Source organism: Arachis stenosperma, chromosome 8, assembly GCF_014773155.1.
Source record: "Arachis stenosperma cultivar V10309 chromosome 8, arast.V10309.gnm1.PFL2, whole genome shotgun sequence".
Taxonomy (NCBI): domain Eukaryota; kingdom Viridiplantae; phylum Streptophyta; class Magnoliopsida; order Fabales; family Fabaceae; genus Arachis; species Arachis stenosperma.
In genome coordinates this window covers 21,626,815-21,648,797 of record NC_080384.1, presented here as the reverse complement: position 1 = coordinate 21,648,797, position 21,983 = coordinate 21,626,815, and the positions used below count along the sequence as shown (strand labels likewise).

Genomic DNA, 21,983 nt, shown 5'->3' with positions numbered 1-21,983 from the left:
ATTGTGATTAAGAGCCGTTAAAAAATTATTTATTAATTTTTTTTAATTTTGGTAGTAGTAAAATTAACTATTTTTATTTTGACTTCTATTCTCACGACCCCTCAAATTTAAGGTTTTGGAAGACAAGACCTTGAACTTAGTCTTAAAATGAACAAAAGTATTTTTAAACAATTTTTGTGAGAATATTAACAGATTAGGAGATTAAAAAGATGTGAACAACATAAAGTTGGCGTTTTGCAATCAAATTTTGAAGAAAATAGAAGTCAATTTTAAAGTGTTTCGACCGGCTATGGAAAATGGGATTGGATGCAAGCATCACGACGCTTAGGTTGTCACAAAACAATGTAGATGGAATCGAGCTTTACACATGAAATTCATTGAGTAGTTTTTGCACCCATAATATCTCTGCTGCAACTTCGGTTAGGCAGTGAAACTCAACTTCTGTGGATGACCGATTGACTGTGTTTTGTTTTCGACCTAACCAAAAAATAGGATTGTCACTGAGGAATATACAATAGCCACTGGTGGAGCGTCGATCATCCAAATCGCTCACCCAATCTGCATCTGCATATACAAAAATTTGAAAATCAGTAGAAAGAGCGAGTGAAGTTCAAACCATGATACTTGTTACTAAAAAGGTAGCGAAGTATTCTTTTAACAACAAGCCAATGCTTATATTGAAGTTAGAGACTCGAAATCAAGCAAAAGTGAAGACACGAGTGGGGTGGATTTGGAATCATCTCTTTCAACCCCAAAAAAAGATATTAAAGTAAAATCTACAGAATGATTGACTCTGTATCAATAGAATCTCATCATCCATACATAACGAATTGGTGTGATATATTCAAATTATAACATATGAATAGTAAAAACTAGTATTCTTATTGAGACTAGAACTCATAAGGAAGAAAACCTATTTATGAATGAAATCAAATATGAATGGAATAAAAAATGTAGTATATACAAACAAAGGTATTTGGTTATTAGTAAAAAATCAATATACTTCTAATGTGGATTCTATATCAACTAGGACAGAAATAAAGCATTGGGTCGAATTCTTCTTTGGTTTCAAGGTAATAACTATGAGTAGTTATTGACTACCGGTAAAGGGTAGAATAATGCAACTTATTATGAGATATACAATGCATTACAGACGTATAATCATTATGCTTCAACTGGGTTATTCTATTCAAACTTTAGTAGTGTTATTCATCAAGTTGCTTCCTGATCTAAAAAAATATACTTGATTTGTGCCTATTGTCCGTATCTAAAAGATCTTGTTCTTTTGAACATAAAAAAATAAAGAAGCCATTGCAAATGCCGAAAATACTAGTACCACTAGTATTTATATTGAAAAATAGTATTAATAGTGATTTATCATATAAAATATTAATTTTGAATAGTGTAATTCAATAAACTCGCACGTTTGCAAAAAAAAAAAATAAGAAAGTAAAGTATCTTGGTCCCCTCTCCTCTTATAAATTGATCTAGAAGTTGATTTTGAGTATCAAAATTCTGGTAAATAATGATATCTATACTATCTAGTATTGTCATAATATCGACCAATTTCATTTTTTTAACTAATTGAGGAAGAATTTGTAAATTAATAAAATCGAGTGGACGAATTTTCTATCTCCAAGAAAAATCATTCTAATATCCTATTAGAAAAATCCCCAAATCTCCTTTGGGGCTTTCAACTCTTACATAAAGTTCTTGTTTCGGCAATTTAAAAGTTTGAGACAGTTTTTTAGTAATGAATCGATATTCAGAATTATTTCACTCTGGTTCTCTTTCCCTTTCCCTATCAAAGTAACGGATTTCTAAATTCATGATCCGCCGGAAATTCCTTCCAAAGGCTGTTGAATAATTTTTATGGATTCCACCGTTTCACCAATTCGAACTAAATAACGAGCTAATGAGTCTCTTTTTTGCCATTGAACATCCCGATTAAATTCCTCATAACACTCATAATTTTGACCTCTACACAGATTACATTGTGTTTTGCAAGCCCGAAGCATCAGTCCTAAACCCCAATTAATTACTTCCTTTCCACTAACAATGCCTATTTCCTCAACCCATTCTAAAAAATGAAATTTCGCGTAATAAGTTTTTAGTATTCAACAACCCCAGTTAAAAAATAATCACAAAAATCTAAGCATTTATCTATCCAACCATGAGGTAGATCGCCGCAATTCCTCTGATATGAAAAAAATTATGCATCATTCTCATACGTGTCGCAGCTTCGAATAGATCATATATTAATTCTCTTTATTTAAAATATAGAAGAAAGGAATTTGTGCACCAATACCCACCATAAAAGGTCCCAGCCATAATAGGTGAGAAGCTTTCCAGCTCAATTCCAATATAATTACTCGAATATAGCTGACTCTTTAAGATATTTGAATATTTTTCGACTATTCTGGTTCGTTTACGATTATTTTTTCTGTGAACATCGTAACTAAATAATCCAAACGTGTTACATAAAGCAGATATTATATAATTGTTCGATTTTTTTCGCAATTTTTTCTATTTCTCTGTGTAAATAATCTAATAATAGTTCACAATCAATAACATTTTCACCATCTAAAATAACATTAAGTTAAAAAATACCATGCATTGATAGATGGTGAAGTCCCATATTAACTACCATGAGATCTTTTCTTTTGACTATTCATTCATAAATTTTTTCTCAATTTATTCTTTCATACTCTGTATAGGTAAAAAAGGCAGTGCCAACATTTTTGGAGTCTTTCCTTTTAAAATATGATCTGCAAAATTTTGGCCACAAATGATAAACAAAGTAAATCGTTTCTATGTGAGATAATTCTTTTCTGTGAACTTATTTGAAATGAAGTTAAAAAGACTTTTATTGGTAGCAAAGCCAGAAGTACTTGATACCATGTGAATAGTAGAAGAGAAAGGAGAATTGAACTGTAACTCAAAAAATTTAATTGTATGTGAATTGTTATTATTAATTTTTCTTTTTGTTGACTTTATAATTGTTCAGTTACTAGTATATATACAAAGTTTAATAGAAAAATATCTGTTAGGAAATTATTTAAATTTCTAACTTATTTGTGGGCAATACATATATCAATTATAATCACAAATGATGTTATTTCAATACATATATCAATTATAATCACAAATGATGTTATTTCAAATTAAATGACTTATATAATGATGATCTCATTTATTATTATAAATGCTAATTGAATAAGTCATTATTACTTTTGATTTGGAATTAAATGAGAATAAAACCGGATATTATCTTTTGTTTCTTAGATAATTATCTTTTTGGATTTTAGATATATTATCTTTTGGACTTTAGATACTATTTTATTTGGGCTTAAGGGTTTAATGGGTGCCATGCTCAAATATAAATAGACCTTCAGGGTTTCGGTCCTTAATATACCAAAGCCGCCTTTGTTACTCTTTCCCTATCAAAAGAGTTGCAGTGCAGCCTCCTAGGAATACAGAAGGTTTTGGTCAAGGAAGATCGAAAGAACCACAAGATCCAAACTCTTTCAATCGTATGATTTATATTTATGAATTCAGGTACGCTTCCGCATTATGTTATTTTTTGTAATTCAATATAGATGATCTGGGATTTGAAAATTAATTATTCTAACAAGTAGTATCAGAGCCATCCATAATTTAGTCATCGAAAATATTTCGTTTTTTTTATTTTGGATCCATATATGCGTATGTATGCGTCTACGTTCAATGCTGCTGTACAGTAGAATTGTAAATCATGTCTTTCTGATTCTTTATTATTGTCACGCATGTTAAACATATATGTTTTGTTTGTCACGCATGTTAAACATATATGTTTTGTGTGTGCGTCACCTGTAATTGCTTCTGTTGCACAAATATAAAGGTTAATATTCTTTTGTGCTAATGTCTGCCGTGATTGCAATATATATATATATATATTATATATATATAATATTATATATTATATATATATATATATATATGTGTGTGTGTGTGTAGACGTATATCATCATTATGATACTTATATATGGATTATCATTATTTGTTTTTTTTTTCTTTTACATTATGGTATATATATATGAGACCGATTTTGCATTTAGTTTACATAATAAACAAATGTTTTGTTCTAAAGCATTAATAGAACATTATTAAATTATAATTGTCTCATATTTAATTATGTGTATATATTTAATTTGGTATAAAATTAATAGATTATCCTCTTGGGATATAAAGATTATTGTATCCATCAATTTTATAAAGATTTGGTTTTGGAATAAATTGATTGAACATTATGCTGCTAAAGTAGCCTCTTTTGTGAAAATTGATTTATTCAAAACATAAGGAATATGGTGTTATGTAATTCATGCGAATATTGGTCGGCTTAAAGGAAGGTCTATATTTGGCCGAATTACATACACATATTGATAGTAAATACATGTTTGGGTAACTAACTAAGAATAAAGTAATACTTATTATTTATGCGAACAATAATCGGCCGAAAGGAAGTTTATTGTTTGGCCAAATAATAAGCATTGCACACTTTTGTTTATTTTCTATTAATTATGCGCTCAATAATCGGCCCAAAGGAAGGTTATTGTTTGGCCAATTAATAGAAAATATATGCGGTAATAAATAGGTTGCAAAGTTTAAGTCTCCATGTGCGCATTAAGTCGGTCCAAAGAAAGGCTCCATGCGTGACAGGAATTTTGACAATATTTGATTACTCCAATGAGAGTATCACTTACAGTTAATTTTTCTATCCAAAGATTGAAAATTAATGTTGTGCTAGATATCTCAATATGGATTTTTTTCCATTAATTAACTAATGTTTACTGCATGTTTATTTGTTCTAATCTAGAAACTATGGCTTTAGCTACCAATGTTTCTGCACAAATTAGCAGTATTCCTATGCTGAATGGTTCAAACTTTAAAGTTTGGAAGGATACCGTGGAGATTGTCCTCGGTTGTATGGATCTAGATATAGCTCTTCGAGAGGAGAAATCCACTTCCACTCTGGAAAACCTCAATGAGGTTAAAATAGAGAAGTGGGAGAGATCCAATCGAATGAGCATTATGATCATAAAACGCTCAATTCTTGAGGTATTTCGGGCTCAATTACTGAGGATAAAGATGTCAAACAGTTCCTAAAGGATGTTGAAAAATTCTTTACTAAGAATGAAAAGACGGAAGCAAGTAGTCTTTTGAGCAAACTTGTCTCCAGGAAGTATAAAGGTAAAGGGAACATAAGGGGTACATTATGGAAATGTCTCATCTTGCTTCAAAATTGAAAGCACTAAAGTTAGAGTTGTCTTAAGATTTACTCGTGCATTTCATTTTGATTTCCCTTCCTGCACACTTTGGGCAATTCAAAGTGAGTTATAACACTTTGAAGGACACTTGGTCCTTAAATGAGCTTATATCTCACTGTGTGCAAGAAGAAGAGAGATTACAGCAAGATAAGACTGAAAGTGCTCACATGGCTTCATCTTCTCAGTATAAAAAGAAAGCGTGATACTGCTGCGGATGTGCATTCTAAGCAGAAAAAGGATAAGAAACAGAATCAAGTTTCAACTTGTTTCTTCTGTAAGAAGGTGGGACACATGAAGAAGGATTGTACCAAATATGCCACCTGGCGTGTAAAGAAGGGTATAATTCTTACTTTCGTTTGTTCTGAGGCTAGTTTAAGTTATGCACCTGTTATTACTTGGTGGGTAGATTCTGCTACTACTACTCATGTAAGTGTTACTATGCAGGGGTGCCTGTGGAGCCGACCACCAAGTGATGTTGAAAGATACATCTATGTGTGGTAGATGGCAATATAGTTGCAGTCAAAGCTATAGGAACCTTTAGATTATGTTCTACGAGTAGATTTTACTTGAATTTATTAGAGACATTTTATGTACCGTCATTTAGACGGAATTTGGTTTTTGTCTCTTGTTTGGACAAATCAAGTTATTTTTGTTCGTTTAGAGACAATAAAGTCAGTCTCTTCTATAATTCGAATAATATTTGCTCTGGTCATTTGGTGGATAATCTATATAGGCTTGACTTAAATTCCTATAATAATGAAATACTGCAAACAGGTACAAAACGAAAACTAAATGAGAATTCGGCATCGTTATGGCACAAACGCCTAGGCCACATCTCTAAACAGAGAATTCAGGGGCTCGTGTCGGATGGAATTCTTGGACCCCTAAATTTTGCAGACTTTGAAGTCTGCATTGAGTGCATAAAGGGGAAAAGGACAAACGAAAGGAAATTAGGTGCCAAGAGAGCTAGAGATGTCTTAGAACTAATACATACCGATATATGTGGCCCATTTTCTACTGTCTCTTGGAATGGACAACGGTACTTTATTACGTTCATAGATGATTACTCTCGTTACGGGTACCTATATTTAATTCATGAAAAGTCCCAAACCTTGGATGTTTTCAAAGTCTTTCAAAGCTGAAGTTGAACTTCAACTTGGAAAGAAAATTAAAACTGCCAAATCTGATCGTGGTGGTGAATGCTATGGAAGATATGACGGTTCAGGTGAGCAACGTCCCGGGCCTTTTGCTCTTTTCCTAGAGGAGTGTGGTATTGTTCCGCAATACACCATGCCAGGCAAACCTAGCATGAATGGTGTTGCAGAGCGAAGGAACCAAACTCTTAAGGACATGGTGAGAAGTATGATTAGTCATTCTTCCTTGCCTGAATCACTCTGGGGAGAAGCATTAAAGACCGCAGTGTACATCCTTAATAGGGTGCCAAGCAAAGCAATTAACAAAACCCCATATGAAATTTGGACTGGAAAAAGGCCCAGTATAAAGCATCTGCATATTTGGGGATGTCCAGCTGAGGCGCGACCTTATAGGCCGCATGAAAGAAAATTGGACTCAAGAACAATTAGTTGCTACTTTGTTGGTTACGCTGAGCGCTCACGGGGGTACAAGTTTTACAATCCTGCATCAAGGTCTATTTTGAAACAGGAAATACGAGATTTCTTGAGGATGTTGAGTTTGGGGGGAAGGAGATATTAGAAATGTTGCTTTTGATGAGGATTCTATAACTGACAATGATCAGGTCTTTGTACCTATTATTGTTCAAGACACAGTTATAGTACAAAAGCACAATGAGAATCCTACTGTAGATCCAGTTACAGTACAAGAGAACAATGAGAATATCGTTGTTGCTCAAGATACTGCTACAGCACAGAAAAATAATGAGAATCCTCCTCAATCTCAATCCATACAGCAAGCTCAACAACCTCAAGAAGTGTCATTAAGGAGATCCAATAGAGAAAAGAGAAAATTCATCTATGATCTCAAACAAGCTTCCTGTTAAATGGTATCACAAGTTTAATCAAGTCATTACCTCATATGATTTTGAGGTAAATATTATAGATGAATGTGTATACCGCAAGTTCAGTGGGAGTAAATATATCCTTTTGGTCTTATATGTTGATGACATTCTACTTGCTAGTAATGATATAGGCTTGTTGCATGAAACTAAGAAATTTCTATCGGACAAATTCGAAATGAAAGATTTTGGTGATGCCTCTTTTGTATTAAGAATCGAGATACTAAGAGATTGCTCTCAAGGTATTCTTGGATTATCACAAAAGAATTATATCGAACAGATTTTAAGTAGATATGGCATGGAAAGTTGTAGACCAATGGATACACCCGTAACTAAAGGAGACAAGTTCAGTCTCAAACAATGCCCTGAAAATGATCTTGAGAGGACAGCAATAAGAATCGAGATACTAAGAGATTGCTCTCAAGGTATTCTTGGATTATCACAAAAGAATTATATCGAACAGATTTTAAGTAGATATGGCATGGAAAGTTGTAGACCAATGGATACACCCGTAACTAAAGGAGACAAGTTCAGTCTCAAACAATGCCCTGAAAATGATCTTGAGAGGACAGCAATGCATGATAAAGCTTATGCATTAGCACTAGGGAATTTAATGTATGCTCAAGTCTACATACATCCTGATATATTATCGGAGATCAGAAAATTTGGAGATCATTAGGTACCCTGATTCCGATTTCATGGCATATGGTTGCGAAACTTTATCACTAAGCTTCATATAGTAGAGACATTGAAAGGGCCATTAAAGATATTTTGTGACAATAAGTCAGTAAGTACTATACTCCAATAACAATAAGCTTGACAAAATCGAAGAATCAAGTTCTTAGTTGTCAAGGAGAAAGTTTAAGAAAACAGATTTTCATAGGACATATGGAAACAGAGTATATGCTAGTAGACCCATTACCAAGGGATTGAACCCTAAAGTTTTTTCATGAGCACACTGCTCGGATGGGTGTCAATATTATGATGCCTTGGTTTAGTGGGAGTTTATTTCATGCTATATGTCCTATGACAGATATTGAGTTATTTTTCTGCAGAATTAAGTTGATGGTTTATTTCATGTTATATGAAATGTTCATTTTGCAATATTTGTATTGTGTTTGTCTCAATAAAGTTGGACCAGTTGGAATAGACATGCATGAGATCACTTGGCATGTAATTCCATATTACTCATCCAAATTTGATCTATGTCGTTAGTATTAGGATGGTGATGGCGTGGTTTAGTCACGGCATTTAATGTGATAAAAGTTGCGGTAGTTCCATATCTAATGTATGAGACAAACCAGATTGTTAAAGTAATGAAAGAAATAGCATTCAGATGCGCGCATAAAGTTTATAAAATGTGATTATGTCAAGAAAGAATATAGCCCAAGTGGGAGATTGTTAGGAAATTATTTAAATTCCTAACTTATTTGTGGGCAATATATATATCAATTATAATCACAAATGAGCTATTTCAAATTAAATGACTTATATAATGATGATCTCATTTATTGTTATAAATGCTAATTGAATAAGTCATTATTACTTTTGATTTGGAATTAAATGAGATAAAACCGGATATTATCTTTTGTTCCTTAGATAATTATCTTTTTGGATTTTAGATATATTATCTTTTGGGCTTTAGATACCATTTTATTTGGGCTTAAGGGTTTAATGGGTGCCATGCTCAAATATAAATAGACCTTCAGGGTTTCGGTCCCTAATATATCAAAGCCGCCTTTGTTACTCTTTCCCCATCAAAAGAGTTGCAGTTTAGCCTCCTAGAAATATAGAAGGTTTTGGTTGAGGAAGATGGAAAGAACCACAAGATCTAAACTCTTCCGATCGTATGATTCATATTTATAAATTCAGGTACGCTTCCGCATTATGTTATTTTTGATGATTCAATATGGATGATCTGGAATTTGAAAATTAATTATTCTAACAATATCAGCTGTTGTGATTAACAGCCGCTAAAAATTAGCCCTTGGAGTTCTCTTTCGCTTTTTCTATTTTGACAATAACAAAATTAGCTAATTCTGTTTTGCTTTTTATTCCATTAGTCACGTATTAATGATTACTTAGACCCTCGGTGTCCTTCTTATGATAGTTTTTTGGTGACTCCTTCTTATGCGAGTGTTACCAAACACGAAAAATAATCAAATAAAAAAATAATTGCATTTATACACATAAAAATATCTTCCTAATTAAAAATTATTAAATAATTTAATATATTTAACTAAATTATTAAATATAATAAACATCATAATCTTAGCTATTATTTTCAGAATTGTGGACCGCATTTTAAAACCCAGACAAGAACTTTGGTTAATGAATTATATGAGTTGTCGTTGACCATGTATTGGACCCACAGAGTGGACTATCTCCGAGTACAGAGAGAACTCAGACCAACTCCTTAGAATTAATTAAAAATATATGATATTCTAAGATTGAAGTGTGCTTGTATCAATCAACATTGTTTCTGTTGGGAATTAGAGTATAAATGTGTGCCAATTTCTTGATGATTGCAGTGGCATTACACAAGAAAGGAATATTATTAGGCCACTATACACAACACAAACCAAAAAAGAAAATGGAAGCTGTTGGTGTTGGAGCCTTCCCTGAAGGAGAATGGGATTGCATTTACAGAATATTTTCAATTGAAGAAGATGGGAACACAGAAATTGAATCCATGTTTTCTCCCACCCCTAATTTGCAGTATATTTGTCAAGAGAGTAGTAATAACATATTTGATAATGATTTTCACTTTCACATGATGATGATGATGATGATGGATAATGAGAAAAACCATGATGGGGTTTTTGTTCCTTCTTCACATACCGTTGCTGAACATGTCACAATGAATGAAGATGATGAGACAAGTGAAAATCTTGAATTGCCACTAGATAACAAGAAAAAGGTTCGTGTTTATTCAAAAGATGTAAGCTCTTAGTTAATTTGAACTTAATAGCTCCTTGAATTTAGACTTGTTTCGAACCGTCATTTTCGAAAAAAAAAAATTTAATGATATGTTTTAAAAAAAATTTTATAAAATTAAAAGTGATTTTATGTTTGAATATTTTATTTAAAAAGATCTTTTTATTTATCAATTATGTTTGGATAAAATAAAATAAAAATTTTTTTTTTTCATTTATTATGTGAAAAACATTATTTTAGAAATTTTTTTTTTTAAAAGATGTAAATTATAATTTCTCAAAAAATATATTTTTTTATTTTTCTATTACTTTTATTTTTACTATTAAAAATTTGTCAAACACATTAAAAAATAATAATAACTCTTTTTTTATTAAAAAAATATCTTTTTCCATCAATTTAATGACACCCAAACAAGTACTTTATTGTATATAATATGATGGTTATATAACTTTAACAGCGTTTAAAAAGTATTGTTAAAATTAAGATAATTTTTTTTATATTTTTACATTATTTTTTATTTTTATTTTTTAAATTAGAAAATCATATTACTTTAATTTTAGCAGTATTTTTTAAAATGATGTTAAAATTGTATAATCACGATAACCATCCTAATAATAACGACCATCCCAAATATATAGCTGTTGGGTGTTCTTAACATAAGAGTTTGGAAATTCATCAGAGGAAGGATAATGCAGTAGGGAACAAGAAGAAGCAGAAGGTGGAGAGTAATGGGAAAGAAATAGAAGAAAGTAATGATAATTATACCGCTTTAGAAGATGATAATGGCACTAATAATTATAATAAGGAGGAGAATAGTGGAGGAGCTACTTCTTCAGTATTGAACTCAAATGGGAAGACAAGAGTTACTAGAGGATCAGCAACAGATCCTCAAAGCCTTTATGCAAGGGTAATTAATACTAAATGATCACATATAACTTAATTTTTTCCAATTCAATATATATATATATATTCATTATTACTTGTGAATGTTGTAGAGGAGAAGAGAGAGGATTAATGAGAGACTAAGAACTCTACAGAGTCTTGTTCCCAATGGAACAAAGGTAATTATAATTATTAAATCAGTTGTTGTGTATCCCATGTGTACATATATTGTATATAAAAAGTTGTACCTAAACTCAAAAAATCATGTGTTGTTTTCGTTTATTTTTAATATGTATTTTATATTCTAACATGTATCCTATTCGAATGTCTGATTCAGTAACTGATTTTTAATGTATGCTTAATATGGTTGATCTTATATTATGTATGAGAAACGTAATTTTATCAATCATGATGACCATATTATATTTATATACACAGGTTGATATAAGCACAATGCTAGAAGAAGCAGTGCATTACGTGAAATTTTTGCAGCTACAGATTAAGGTAATATTCCTATCATAAACTTGAATTGATTGTCATTAGTTTCTCATTCTCATTAGAAATTCACATATATATATGTAGCTTTTGAGCTCTGATGATTTGTGGATGTACGCTCCGATAGCTTATAATGGATTTGACATTGGACTCATCAATCTATCTCCTCAACAACATTAATACTCCATCGCAATTATTACCTGATGATGATCTTCTTCAACAATCCAAAATGCCTTCTTGCCAGATTATTTTATCACATTTTTGTTGTACCAAACAAAAAGGTAGAGATCACAGTTATACAGTACTATGATGTGTGCTCTCACTTCAATCAATTATGTGCAGCCTCCTTAAATTCATAAAAGAGAGAAAAAAAATTTCCTACCTAAACACTTTTGTACATGCAACTGAACGAATGAAAAATCAGAGGCACAAAAAATAAAATGTGTTAATAATTGACGACATTATTGTTTCAGTAATAAATTGACTAACATTTTTTTTAAGTTAGGAATGAAATTCTGTAATTTTTAAATGAGTATAAAGACATTAAACTATTTGAACTATAATTTGTTGGTAATTGACTAACATTGTTAGGATAAACAAAATATATCTTTAGTATAAATTACAATAAGTCTAAATATGACGATAGATACAGAAGCAACTTTAGCAGAATTAATACTTGTTTGGACGTCATTATTTTGATAAAAAAATATTTTTTAATAAAAAAAATCTTTTTTATTTTTTAGTGTGTTTAGCAAATTTTTAATAATAAAAGTAAAAGCATTAGAAAAATAAAAAATATCTTTTTTTGAGAATATGTAATTTACATCTTTTTTTAAAAGATATTTTTTTCTTAAAAAAAGATGTTTTTCATATAATAAATAAATAAAAAAATATTTTTATATTGTTATACCCAAACATAATTGATAAATAAAAAGATTTTTTTACATAAGATATCCAAACATAAAATTACTTTTATTTTTCTACAAAATTTAAAAAAAATAACTCAAAAAAATTTTTTCCTTAAAAATTTACCTAAACAAACCCTAAATCTGCCAACATGCACAGCGCAACCAAAAATATAAATAAAAAACGTATTTGTAAATAATAACCGTATAAATTAATAATAATCATATAGATCAACAGTCACTGTATATATTATAGTATCATACGGATACCTGTATATACAAACAGTATGTATATATATCTATAAATAATATTGTACAGTATGAATAGTACTTGCACAAATATTTAACGTGAAAAATCTTAAAATTGAATAAAAACTACGCATCAAACTCCAACAGAAATACTACTATATTTGGAATTATACAATATTCTTTCTACATTTTTATACACTTGTTACGGCCTGGCCCAAAAAGGGACTTGGGCCGACCCGACCCACCTACCACCCGACCTGAACGGTCGGACGATGCGCCCATATTCGACCCGCACACGCGTCCGGGACAGCTGGCCACCACAGCTGTACAGGGAAGCTTCGAAGAAGGTGGGTTCTGTCCTCGTGGGACCCACATCTGACATAGTATATAAGGGGAGGGTCCTACCCCTCCCCCAAGGTACGTCACAGATTCCACCTAACCCATTTCTCACCTGCACACTAACTGACTAGAGCGTCGGAGTGTCTTTGCAGGTGACACCCCCTCCTTCCACAACGAGAGCTCGGCAACTTGGCAGACCGGATCCAAGCACGATCGTGATCGAAGCGTCCCCAGTTCTACATATTCCACCCGAACTGTCCGGTAACTGCACAACCGAACATTGGCGCCGTCTGTGGGGACGCCTAAATGGACGTCGTGCCGGGCGCCGGAGACCAAGGCCGAGGAGCTGGAGCAGAGGGGGCAACCTCTGTCGCCTCGCCAAGAGGACGGCGAAGGTCCCCCCGACAACGCACTGAACCGCACACAAGGAGCGACCCTTCGGAGGAACTGGCGGCGACAGGGCCAGAATAATGCAGGAGCTACGCCACAGGGTCCAGAACCTGGAACGGCAGCTGGCCGACCAGGAGCACGACCGACGAACCACCGATCCTAGCTACTCCCCATCTCCTGAAAGCCAAGAGAGAGACTCCCACCGAAGTCGTCTACGACACGCCTCCGCATCACGAACGGAAGCGGAGAGCACTCGAGAAGAGTCACCCATCCCGAGAAGACGAAATGACACAATCATCTACTCCCGAGGCAAGGAAACGCGCTACACGGGACGAGATCGTGAAGACGGGGAAGAGAGGTCTGAGAGGACACGGCGACCCGTGATAATGGGCGTCACCCCATTCCATCGATCCATCCTCGAAGTCCGGTTGTCGAAGCACTTCGACAAACCAACGGACATGAGGTACGATGGAACCCAAGACCCTTTGGAACACTTCACAGCCTTCGAAGCAAGGATGAATCTGGAGGGAGTAAGGGACGAGGTGAGGTGCCGAGCCTTCCCGGTGACCATGGCAGAACCCGCGATCAGATGGTTTAACGGCCTCCCGCAGGGGTCCATCTATGGGTTTTCGGACATCAGTCGTGCCTTCCTAGCCCAATTTACAACACGAATAGCAAAGGCAAAGCACCCGATCAACCTTCTGGGGATAACCCAGAGACAGGGAGAGCCGACCAGAAAATACCTAGACCGGTTCAACGACGAATGCTTGGAAATTGACGGCCTAATCGATTCGGTGGCCAGCCTTTGTCTGACGAACGGCCTCCTCAACGAGAACTTTCGAAAGCACCTTACCACGAAACCAGTTTGGACGATGCACGAGATCCAAACGGTAGCCAAGGAGTACATAAATGACGAGGAAGTCAGCCAAGTCGTGGCTGCCAATAAACGGCACTCCGGCTACAACCAACCCAGGCAACAAGATAATGGAGAAAGACAAAAAGAACAAGCCAGGGAAGGGGCGCCGAGCAAGGCACCCAGGCCATTCCCCCGGGTCGGGAAATTTACCAACTACACTCCGCTCACTCTTCCCATCATGGAAGTTTATCAGCAAATTGCCGAGAAAGGAATTCTGCCGAAGCCCCGACCACTCAAGGACCGTACGGGGGGAAACAAGAACTTCTATTGTGACTATCACAAGGGCTATGGTCACCAAACACAGGACTGTTTTGACCTGAAAGATGCACTAGAACAACTGATAAGGGAGGGTAAACTAACAGAATTCTCCCATCTTATAAGGGAGCCGAGGAGGCGTCATCGCGACCAAGACGAAGAAGGCAAAACCCGGTCGGCAAAGCGGAGACAAGAGCCAGAAGACAGAGATCACGGCCTCACCGTGATAAACGTAGTGACGGCCAAAAAAGATGCTAAGGTCTTGGCGGTCTACTCCTCGCTGGTGCGAAGCTCTAAGAAGCCCCCTTCCATTTCTTTTGGCCCGGAAGACCAGTGGTTCGACGAGGCCCCTGAAAACCCACCCATGTTCATCACGGGCAGAGTGGGAACCGGTCTCGTCAAACGAATCCTTGTCGACACGGGGGCAGACTCGAATATCATTTTCCGCAACGTGTTTGACGCACTAGAGCTAAGGGACGCCGACCTGTCGACTCACCAGCACGGGGTCATTGGGTTGGGCGACCACTTCATCAAACCTGATGAAGTAATATCCCTGCCGGTCTCAGTGGGACAGGCTCAAGGCCGAAGATCGGCGATGGCCGAGTTCGTGGTCCTCTGAGATTCCACCGCCTACAACATCATCTTGGGAAGGAAGACGATTAACGATGTTGAAGCGATAATCAACACAAAGCTGCTAGTCATGAAGTTTGTTACCGATGACGGATCTATAGGGTCCATAAGAGGAGACCTTGAGACGGCAGTCGCTTGCGACAACGCCAGCCTCTCCCTAAGGAAGAAATCCAAAGAGGCGTCTGGGGTGTTTCTAGCTGACCTGGACGCCAGAGTAGACGACAAACCCAGACCGGAACCAGAGGGGGACCTGGAAAAATTCATGGTCGGCGACGCAGAGAAAAAATTCACGTTCGTCAATAGGAATCTCCCACATGAATTGAAGGAGCCCTTGGTCGAAATGATCAGGGCCAATGGGGATTTGTTTGCCTGGACACCGGCCGACATGCTGGACATAGACCCCGAAATTATGTCACACCACCTGGCCGTCAAGCCGGAAGCATGCCCGGCAGCCCAACGGAGGAGAAAGATGTCACGGGAGAGGGCAGAGGAGGTGGCCAGGCAGACGGCCAGCCTCCTAGAAGCAGGTTTCATACGAGAATTAGACTACTCGACATGGCTCTCGAATGTAGTTCTAGTAAAGAAGCACAGCAGCAAATGGAGAATGTGCGTAGACTACTCCGACCTTAACAAGGCATGCCCTAAAGATTGTTTCCCCCTCCCCAACATAGACGCACTCGTCGACGCTGCGGCGGGCTACCGTTATCTGAGCTTCATGGACGCCTACTCCGGCTACAATCAGATACCGATGCACCGTCCCGACGAGGACAAAACAGTGTTTATAACGCCGGGGGAACCTTCTGTTATAAGGTGATGCCATTCGGCCTAAAAAACACAGGGGCAACATACCAAAGGCTGATGAACAAGATATTCCACGACCTCATAGGCAAAACAGTGGAAGTCTATATAGACGACATCCTCGCGAAAACAACGCGACCCAACGACCTCCTGAATGACCTGGCAAATGTATTCGCGTCTCTCCGACAACACGGCATGAGGCTCAACCCCCTCAAATGTGCCTTCGCCATGGAAGCTGGAAAGTTCCTAGGATTCATGATAACCCAAAGAGGGGTAGAAGCCAACCCGGAGAAATGCCAAGCGATACTCCAGATGAAGAGCCCAGGTTGTATCAAGGACGTCCAAAGATTGGCAGGGCGACTGACCTCGTTATCCCGTTTTCTCGGAGCTTCGGCAACAAAGGCCCTGCCCTTCTTTAACCTCATGAAGAAAGGGATAGCATTCGAATGGACGCCCGCATGCGAGGAAGCCTTTAGACACTTCAAGGAAATCCTGGCGGCACCCCCTGTGCTCGGAAAGCCAAAGGACGGGGAGCCATTATATCTATACCTCGCCATTACAGGAGAAGCCCTGGCCGCGGTTCTAGTGCGAGAAGAAGGGAGGGCTCAACAACCAGTCTATTTCGTGAGCAGAGCCCTACAAGGGGCAGAACTAAGGTACAGCAAACTGGAAAAGCTAGCTCTGGCACTCTTGACCTCTTCACGGAGGTTAAAGCAATACTTCCAAGGTCACCAGGTTGTCGTAAGAACGAACTAGGGAATCCGACAAGTACTTCAAAAACCCGATTTGGCGGGAATGATGATGACTTGGTCCATTGAACTTTCCCAATACGACATACGATACGAACCCCGGCAAGCAATCAAGGCGCAAGCAATGGCAGATTTTCTAGTAGAAGTAACGGGAGATCCAACCGATGAAACGAGCACACGGTGGAAGCTCCACGTGGACGGAGCCTCCAACCAGACGTCCGGGGGCGCCGGGATCATTCTGGAAAGCTCAGCTGGGGTCGTATACGAGCAGTCGATCAGGTTTGAATTCCCCGTCTCGAACAACCAAGCAGAATACGAAGCCCTCATAGGTGGCTTAGCCCTAGCAACGGAAGTCGGAGCAACGAGGTTGAAAATATGCAGCGATTCACAAGTCGTCACCTCCCAAGTAAACGGGAGCTATCAAGCCAGAGACTCATTATTACAAAAGTACTTGGAAAAGGTCAAGGATTTGACCCAAAAGTTTGAAGAGGTCACGATCCACCACGTGCCCAGAGAAAGGAACACACGGGCAGATCTCCTATCAAAACTGGCCAGCACCAAGCCGGGAGAGGGTAACCGATCTCTCGTCCAAGGTATGATGAGGGAGCCGGCGGTCACTCTGCACCTATCAAGGCTAGGCCCCTCATGGATGGACCCCATCACCAGCTTCTTAGAAAACGGCAAACTTCCCGACGACGAAAAGGATGCCACGAAACTGAGAAGGGAAGCGGTCAAGTACGCGATCATCCAGGGACAGCTATTCAAGAAAGGACTCAACCAGCCCCTACTGAAATGCCTACACCCCGACCAGACGAACTACGTCCTTAGGGAAGTCCATGAGGGTTGTTGCGGACATCACATAGAGGGCAAAGCCTTAGCAAGAAAGTTAATCCGAGTTGGGTACTATTGGCCATCAATGATGGCAGACTCCAGAGAATTCGTCAGAAAATGCGCCAAGTGTCAAGAAAACGCCAATTTCCACAGGGCACCGGCCTCCGAGCTAAGCCTGCTAACGTCTTCCCGACCATTCTCACAATGGGGAGTCGATCTCTTGGGGCCCTTCCCAGTTGGTCCTGGACAAGTCAAGTACCTCATAGTCGCCATTGACTACTATACGAAATGGATAGATGCCGAGCCGCTGGCCAGCATATCCTCATCCAATTGCAGGAAATTCATGTGGAGACAGGAGATAACGCGGTTCGGGATCCCGGAGATCGTTATCTAGGACAACGGCACACAATTTACCGACAAGAAGTTCACGGAGTTCTTCACCGGCCTGGGTATAAGACAGAAGTTCTCCTCGGTAGAGCACCCCAAACAAACGGATAGGTGGAGTCCGCGAACAAGATTATCCTGTTAGGACTTAAGAAGTGACTGGATAATAAAAAAGGTGCTTGGGCCGACGAGCTTGCCTCGGTCCTCTGGTCTTACCAAACAACCGAACAGTCCTCCACCAAGGAAACCCCTTTCCGACTGACATATGGGTTAGATGCGGTAATACCCGTGGAAATCGGGGAACCGAGCCCGCGACTACTTTTGAAAGGAGTGGGGGAAGCCATGGAGAAGGACCTGATAGATGAAGCCAGAGAAATGGCCCACTTGACGGAAACAGCACTGAAGCAAAGAATGGCCCTACGCTACAACACCAAAGTGCTCAAAAGAGAGTTTGAACCGAACGATCTCGTCCTAAGGCGTAACGACATCGGCTTGCCGACCCCAGGAGTGGGCAAGCTGGCGGCAAACTGGGAAGGTCCCTATAGAATCAAAGAAGTGATGGGTAAAGGCGCTTTCAAGTTAGAAAGGCTCGATGACAAAGAAGTCCCAAGAACGTGGAACGCGAACAACTTGAGGAGATTCTACTCCTAGCACATGTGGCGACATGCCGACCAATCGAGCTAAGTATTTAATTCATGGAATTGTACTTTTCGTTATGGTCTACGGGTCTTTTATGCAATTACCGAATAAGATATACTTGTGCAAATTTTGTTTCTTTTGTTTTGCTCGCTTTTTCTGGACAACCCAGTACGCAAGCAAATTCCTCACAACTCGACAACGATGCGCGGCCCCGGGACTGATCACCCCGGTAGCCCATCAATCACCACAATAGCAAACGGCTACACTACAAAGCCACAGCTTGGCTCCACGAACGGCAACTACAAGCCAATAACGGTGAATATGAACGACAATACAACCAGACGAATAAAAAAGTACTAATTATGATAAAACGGGCAAACAACCCAATAAAACAACTGTTCACCAAAGCCAAAACAAAACGGCCAACCAAAAGTTTTATACAGAACAAGAAGAATCATTTTTTAGGAACGTCAATAATCTTGCCGTCCTTGATCACCTTGAAGACTCCAATCGCCGACGTGTCAAAATCAGGAGCAACGATTTTGACCTGAGCTTTAAGGGCCTCCTCGGTTGCCAGGATCGTGCCCTTCCCCTGCTTGACGACGTCTTTATACTTGGTTTTCAACGCTGCGAGCTCAGCTTCGACAGCTTGCTTTTCCTTCTCCAACGTGGCCGCCCGCCCTTGGGCCACGCCAACCTGACTCTCCAAAGTCATCTCCCGCTCAACAAGACGGGAAACCGTGGCGTCCGACTCTTCCAATTTCTTCTCAGCAGTAGAGACCTTCTTCTCGGCAGCAGATGCTTTCTTCTCGGCAGCGTCAAGCTTCTTATTAGATTGGGTCAGCTGCTCCCGGAGAATTTCAACTTCACGTTTGAGCTCATTATTGGCCTTTCCAGCAGACTCCAACCTCCTGCGAAGAGATTCCATCCCAGATAACTCGAACTCGACTTTCCGAGCTATCACCGCACCGCGCAAGAGGGTACGATACATCCACCTCGCTTGCGTTGACTCGTGGAAGTGCTCCTCAGTCCCGGGGATCAATTGAGAATCTATAAAATTCCCCGCGTCAAAATTTTTCTCCATCACAGTGAGAACCCCCTCGGGACTGCTGGACGTCCTCCTCCTTTTGAGGCTGGGTACTTCCTCCACCTCATCATCGGCAGCGGGGTTGGACGTCGAACCCCCAGTGCCGACCACTTCGCGGAAGGGGGAAACGCGCACTTCCCTGTCACTTTGAGCCAAGGCACCCGGAGCTGAGGTACCGGTCTCATCGGCCACAGCCCCTTGCTCAGAAGTGGCCTTGCTCTTGTCCTCAGGGGGAGCAGCCGACTTCTCATTGCCCGCCTCGTCGTCACTTGCACATAAGAAGGTTTGGAACAAGTTGGGGAGACCCGTTATCTCGGCAGACATTCCCACTGTAACGAGGAAAGGAAATCCTTTAGTCACAATGAAATAATGGGAAAAGCAAGAAACTAAAGACAAAGCAAGTAAAGACTTCTCACAAATATAGCTCCGACCGGCTTCCCGGTCGCCCATGAGGAGGTGAGGATTCACGTGATTCCTCCCGAAGATTGCCAGTAACACATCGGCAATCTTCCTATCCACCGCAGACATGCCCTTGTAGGATACTTTAACGAAGGCATTGGACCCCGCCCCGAAGCTCCAATAGGTCGGGATGAGGCGTGCCCCCTCCAACGACAACCAAAAAGGATGACGACCTTTGACAGGGCGGACCTTGAAATATTTATCTTTGAATCCGTGATAGGAGTCCTCAAACAAACAAAAAATCCTCCGACCCTGGGCAGACCGGAAGGACATGAACCCCTTCTTATGCTTCCCTTCCTTCGAAGGGTTTGTAAGGTTGAAAAAGAAAAGAAAAACATCTACGGACACCGGCAGCTCGAGATATTCACAAACCATCTCGAAACAGCGGATTGAAGCCCAACTGTTTGGATGCAGCTGTGACGGTGCCACGGAAACCCGGCCAAGAAGCGCCATTTGGAAAGCGGAAAACGGAATACGAACCCCCACTTGAGTAAACATGGATTTGTAGAACCAAATCCAATCAGCAACTCGGGGAGCGTGGAAGTTGAGCTCGTACAAGCGCTCGTGAGGAGCCGGCACGAAGACGTCGTAGTTGGACTCCTCGTCGGTTCCTCCGCATAAATACTCGTTTTGACGGAACTCGGTGAGCTCCTCCTCGCCCATTTGATTGGGGGAGTCCCTTACATCAGAAACAACCCAGGCGTAGGGGTCGTACGCCGCGGGAGAAAGGGAAGCCCGGGAGGCGGTGCGAGCCATACCTACACGGGGGGGACCATCCAGTCAGTCTAAGAGGTCGGGTGCTTGGAGCGAATACAGAAGCTACACTCAGTCTATTCTGCAACTAAGGCTAAACACGGTTAAAAATGATAAAACCCAAACAAAGTTACTCTAGAATGGCAACCCCCCTAACACACCTACTTAGGACCTAAGATCAGCCATCATGCAAGATAAACATACGGCATGCACAAAAAGGAAGTAATGGCAGAAGCAAAAAGAAGGCAAATGAAATTACCTGTCCTGATAGCAAAAATTCGGAAGAAAGACAACAACGCCGCCCTGGAACTGCAGAGGGAGAAGGAGATGGGAATGATTGAATCGAAAGCGAAGGGATAGACACCAAATGAACACCAGAAGCATCACCAACTGTTTAAAACCACCACCAAAAGGAGCGCGAAAGTCGAGGGGCATATTAGTCTTTCCACGAAGGATTTTAAACCCATTATGAGCATTTAATGCTCGATGCGAATAACGAGGCGATAAATGACAGCACCAGCAACAAACAGGCACGCGCACAAAACGCACGTCCCCTCCACGGGCGGCCGACCTAGCGAGAACACATGGAGACAGAAATAGCACGCCACCAACAGCTTACGCGACTATTGCTGGCGCGTTGGGGGCACTGTTACGGCCTGGCCCAAAAAGGGACTTGGGCCGACCCGACCCACCTACCATCCGACCTGAACGGTCAGACGATGCGCCCATATTCGACCCGCACACGCGTCCGGGACAGCTGGCCACCACAGCTGTACAGGGAAGCTTCGAAGAAGGTGGGTTCTGCCCTCGTGGGACCCACATCTGACATAGTATATAAGGGGAGGGTCCTACCCCTCCCCCAAGGTACGTCACAGATTCCACCTAACCCATTTCTCACCTGCACACTAACTGACTAGAGCGTCGGAGTGTCTTTGCAGGTGACACCC

At 39.6% G+C, this 21,983-nt stretch overlaps 3 protein-coding genes across 3 annotated transcripts; all 3 read left to right on the top strand.

The window, feature by feature from the left end:
• Window positions 1-9,931: 9,931 nt before the first annotated feature.
• LOC130945587 (transcription factor RSL3-like) lies at window positions 9,932-11,832 on the top strand. The gene is made up of 5 exons (XM_057874297.1): window positions 9,932-10,258; window positions 10,955-11,182; window positions 11,271-11,336; window positions 11,596-11,661; window positions 11,740-11,832. The coding sequence occupies exons 1-5, from the start codon at window positions 9,932-9,934 to the stop codon at window positions 11,830-11,832; spliced, it is 780 nt and encodes a 259-aa protein (XP_057730280.1).
• A 1,783-nt stretch (window positions 11,833-13,615) lies between these two features.
• Window positions 13,616-15,325, top strand: LOC130945586 (uncharacterized). The gene has a single exon (XM_057874296.1). The coding sequence runs from the start codon at window positions 13,616-13,618 to the stop codon at window positions 15,323-15,325; it is 1,710 nt and encodes a 569-aa protein (XP_057730279.1).
• Window positions 15,326-16,929: 1,604 nt separating this feature from the next.
• Window positions 16,930-18,108, top strand: LOC130945585 (uncharacterized). The gene has a single exon (XM_057874295.1). It carries the CDS (start codon window positions 16,930-16,932, stop codon window positions 18,106-18,108), a length of 1,179 nt encoding a protein of 392 aa, XP_057730278.1.
• Window positions 18,109-21,983: the final 3,875 nt, after the last annotated feature.

Excerpts from the sequence above, each read along its gene's own strand:
- LOC130945586 (XM_057874296.1), top strand. The coding sequence starts at position 13,616 with ATGCAGGAGCTACGCCACAGGGTCCAGAACCTGGAACGGCAGCTGGCC.
- LOC130945587 (XM_057874297.1), top strand. The coding sequence starts at position 9,932 with ATGGAAGCTGTTGGTGTTGGAGCCTTCCCTGAAGGAGAATGGGATTGC. Across the intron at positions 11,183-11,270 it reads CTCAAAGCCTTTATGCAAGG|AGGAGAAGAGAGAGGATTAA; the intron begins GTAATTAATACT and ends TGAATGTTGTAG. Across the intron at positions 11,337-11,595 it reads TTGTTCCCAATGGAACAAAG|GTTGATATAAGCACAATGCT; the intron begins GTAATTATAATT and ends TTATATACACAG.
- LOC130945585 (XM_057874295.1), top strand. The coding sequence starts at position 16,930 with ATGATGATGACTTGGTCCATTGAACTTTCCCAATACGACATACGATAC.